We start from the raw sequence: 4706 nt of genomic DNA on the forward strand, positions 1-4706 counted from the left end.
ATGTTTGGCTAATATTTATTGGAGTATTTCCTTATTGTTGAATTTTGAGGTATCTTTGTGTACTTGGGGTGACAGTTCACTGCTAAATGTGTCTTTTACAATATTTTTTCCAAGCTTATGGCTCAACTTCTCTTTTTCTTACTATTGTTTCCACAGAGCAGAAGTTTTTAATATAAAGATAATCCTGTTCACCAATGACTTCTTTAATGGATCTAGCCTGCTGTGTTTTATTAGTGACTCATTGCCATGCACAGGTTCATTTAGGTTTTCTTCTCTGTTACCTTCTTGGGTTTTCATAATTTTGCATTTTGATGATAATAATCTACCTTGAGGCCCAGGTTCTCATGACCTAAGATGTCATTGGAGATGACCCCACCTCCAAACACTATTGCCTTGGAAATTATGTTTAGAGGACACATTCAAATCATGGCAGCATCATTGAGACATCCTCCATTTCAATGAGCTATAACATTATCATTACCAACATTTTACAATGATTTAATTGTGAAATACAACAAATGTTCATGAAAGTATATAAAATCCTGAAGCAATGTATCTATATTACTTAGGGATATACAGATTAAGATTATAATATCCATATATATATATATATATATATATGTATTTGTACAAATATGACTACCTGGATCTATCTGTCTGTCTGTTTATCTTATTTATCTAAAATTTGTTTTAAGGAATTGTGATCATGGGAACTGGTAAACTGCAGACATGGGAGACTTCATTCTGCTGCTCAATTCTCAAGGCCTTCTATGGGCAGAATTTCTCCCACATTGAGAGAGCTCAGTATTTTTCTCTTAAGTTCTTCAACTGATTGCATAAGACCAACAACTTTCTTTGGAGAAATTCTGCTTTATTCAAAGTATACTGGTTTAAGTAGTAATCTTCTCTAAAATATCTTTATTTTGTCTTATATGAGAATAATACACAAGCTTTCTTTTGATTTTTCCCTGGAATATCTTTTTTCATCCCTTTTTTATGTCTCTGCTTTCAGTTGCAAATATGTCTGTAAATAATTACCTTTTCATTGGAGTTCTATTTCACAGAGAAAATATGAACAATAAGATGAATTTTTTTCCACAAGATTCAACATTAAGAACTTGCCAGCATCTGAGTTCAAATATCTCCTTGGTCCTCTCAGTAGAATATATTTCTATGTGATCAGGGACTTTACTAATCCTCAACCCATATTAATGTCTGAGCAAAAATAGGCCTTTAAAACATGGTTCAATAAATAATTAATGAAAAATACTACTATCACTACTAGAACAAATATTCTCATTTATTTAGTAAGGATTTATTATGTATCTATTTCTGAACTGATCACTTTCTAGAAACTGAAGATATAATGGAGAATAGAACAGGAAAACTCCTATCCTAAAACAGCTACTATTTTAGTTGAAGTTCATGCCAGTCCCTATTATAGGACTTTTACATGAAGTACTGGTTCTAAACAGCTCAAAGATCAGCAGGGCATGGTGGCACAACTGTAGTCTCATTAACCTGGGAAGCTGAGGCAGGAGGATCAGAGTTGAGATCAACCTGGAACATAGCAAGACCCTTCCTCAAACAAATAAATAAAAATTATTGGTTTTTCACTAACCATATCCATTATCAGAATGCCCTATTCTTATTATATGTGGCTGGAATTCAATTGAGATCTTCAAATATACGTTTTGATTAGTAATCTATTGTGTTTCTCTAGACATATAAGAGATTGTACTCTGTATCTCCTTGCAAATAATAAAGAAATCTAGCAATAGAATCTTAGAGATTCTGAGCAACTGCAGCTGTGGCCCCAAGGTGGCAGTGTGTGCATAGGCCGGGCGTCCAAAAGGGAGCACTGAACGTACCGCTGAATCTGGTCTCTGACTGGCTGGGCATACTTCCTGAGACTCCTTTTGTTTAATGTTGCAAGGAAGAGATGCTTTTGAATAGACAAGTCCGTGTTGGGGCGGCACACTTTCTCAGAATAAGAATGGAGAAGCATCTGAGTACCTCCCTTGGGGTTTTGTGGCTTTATATTTGTTGTAAGTCGAGGACTTTCAGCCCCGACACACAAAGAGAGGGAAGATTTTCACAGGAACTGGGGCAGATTATATTGCATTTTGATGGGAGAAAGGAAGACACTGGGGCTTCATTCTGGTTCATCTGGGATTCCTGAGAGAGTATAGAAAGGATGGTAAGGAGAAGGTATTAAAACTAGACTATAGATCTCTCCTTTCTTTCTACTTTCGGAATAGGTGTGCATGGCAAACCTGCAGTGGAGCAGAGTCCCCAGTCCTTGACTGTGCTCCAGGGAGAGAACTGCAGTCTTCAGTGCGATTACACTGTGAGCCCCTGTAACAACGTACGGTGGTATAGACAGGACCCAGGGAGAGGTCCTGTTTCCATGATGATCATCACCTCCACCGAGAACAAGACGTCGGACGGAAGGTACACAGTAACTCTGAATGCGACTGCCAAGCACAGCTCCTTGCACATCACAGCCTCCCGGCTCAGCGACTCTGCCTCCTACACCTGTGTGGTGGGCGCACTATGCTCCCTGGGCACCTACTGCCTGTACCCAAACCTGCACCTGGAGACTGGCAGGAGGCTTAGGAGGTGGAGCAGGGGTATTCTTTAGTTTGTTTTATATAATTTCACAAGTGATAAGATCATGGCACAAATGAGGTTTAAAATTATTCCCTGGACATCACGGTGGCATGAAAACGACTGGGGGAAGCTTTATGGGGAATTAAGAGTACACTTCGGCGCGGGAGAACAGAGGCACATTCAATGTATTAATTACACAGTTATTTATCAAATATTTTATAAGTGATAAGTGTTTTGCAGGTACAAGGAATAATGAAGAAAACAGAAATACAGATGCCAAAACAGTTTCACTCGTGAGGTTTGATCCTCGATCTAGCTGCAGTGTTGAACTCCTGTTACAGGACTATCCTGTGGAGACTGTGACTTAGCAGAAGCACTTCCCGTTACGTCTTGTGACTGACAGGGGTCATATGGGAATTAAAAATCATAGATATGATGTGCTGTATATGTCAGTAAAGGACCATGGGCAACATTTCTTAAATTTATAATAAATACATTTTATTCTCTGTAGTAATATTTATTTCACCACAAGGCTGTAAGGACTGAATGCAATTAAATGAATTGAGAAATTAAATGGTGTTATTTGAAAATTATTTCTAAATAATGGTAGCTATTTCAGGACGATTGACGGAATGGTGGGATGAATTTAAGTAAAGAAAAATAATAGTAGATTTTAAGTATGGATTGTGGCTTATCTTTCCATTCTCTGGTATTGATTGTATTACTATTAGAGGATGGTCATTGCTGGGCTCACCCTTTGTTCCACACTAGGTTTCTCCTACTCAATTAAAATAACTGTAATGGCTTTCTTGTTTAGTTTATTAATCTCATATGTTTTATGCATGGAATGTGATTTTTTTTTTGCTTCTGGCATAATTTAATGTAAATTCTAAGATGACTCCCCATAATCTTTGGGGAGAAAGGCTCATATGTTTTTACACTGCATAGTGTAACAGTGCCAAAGACGAGATTCACACCTGGGAGCTCATTCAAAGATTTCTGCATTGGAACAGAAAGGAAAGAAAAACAAAAGGAAAACAAAGGAAAGGAAAGGAGCTTTCTAGGAGGGATGATGTTAATGAATGGTAGCTACTCAGTAGTTATTATAAAAGAAAGATCACATAGGGAACAAACAATATTTTAGCTCTCCAGCATATAATAGGGTAGACCGTCAGCTCCCTGCACTGACAGCATTGTGACGGTGCACCTAGGAAAATAACCTATTGAAGACTAGAGTCTTCAGTGAGTCCAGAAATGGAGCAGCTTTTGGACATTACAATACTGAACTTTTCTTGTGAGCTATCCTGTGAGTTGGTGGTTTTGGAGCTGACAATAAAAATGTAGCAGATTATAGTAATCTTTATAGGCCTCAAAGTTATAGAAAGATAGTTAGAGGTACTGTTCCCATGGAGAGAGACAGTGAAAAGAATATCTTCACAGTGTAGTCAACACTAATGAATCTACACTAATGAATCTCTTGAGTGAGATTCAAACATTTGAGTGACATTTAAACAGGGAGAAGCAACCTGCATATAGTAGAGCAGAGCCCTTCATCCTGAGTGTCCAGCGGAGAGTAACTGCCCTTCCTTACCACACTTCTTAGGGGAGAATGGTCCTCAACTTCTACCATTTCTCACAGTGTCCTGGGAAAGCACCAGTGTCTTTTGACCTTTGCTCAATCCAGCCAGAAAGAGCAGACATACAATAATCTTAAAAAGTGCTAAGGAGGGAGAAGTTATGCTACAGATTCAGCCATCTGCTTCTGTGCTTTGGGGCCCACTGTCCCCAGCACCTGTGGCAGCACCACAACCTAGAGCTTGGCTCCCAACATAGGCTCATTGCTGGGGGAGAAAGAGAGACTTTTTTTTCTTTTTTTTTAATGGCTAGAGTTGATTTACCTAAAAATCCCAAAACAGTAGAGGATGATACCATGCTGCATGTGTGATGAATTTCAATTCATATGAAATTTCCTTTAGTTACTGTTTAAATTTCCTTTACTTATTGTTCAATTCCTTGGTACTGATTGTCATGACCCTGGGCCTCTTTGCCTCCATATCTGTCCATTCCTTGGCCCTTTCTTTAATGGATCAGAT

The 4706-nt window shown here is 38.3% G+C and overlaps 1 gene segment (V, D, J or C); it reads left to right on the forward strand.

Annotated features, from left to right (window-relative positions):
- Positions 1 to 1984: 1984 nt before the first annotated feature.
- LOC104871742 lies at positions 1985 to 2892 on the forward strand. The segment is given in 3 exon segments: positions 1985 to 2048; positions 2262 to 2454; positions 2854 to 2892. Coding segments are annotated over 3 exon segments (258 nt in total).
- The last annotated feature ends 1814 nt before the right edge of the window (positions 2893 to 4706 follow it).

Source organism: Fukomys damarensis, unplaced genomic scaffold (genome assembly GCF_012274545.1).
Source record: "Fukomys damarensis isolate Sample0158 unplaced genomic scaffold, DMR_v1.0_HiC HiC_scaffold_17, whole genome shotgun sequence".
Classification (NCBI taxonomy): Eukaryota; Metazoa; Chordata; class Mammalia; order Rodentia; family Bathyergidae; genus Fukomys; species Fukomys damarensis.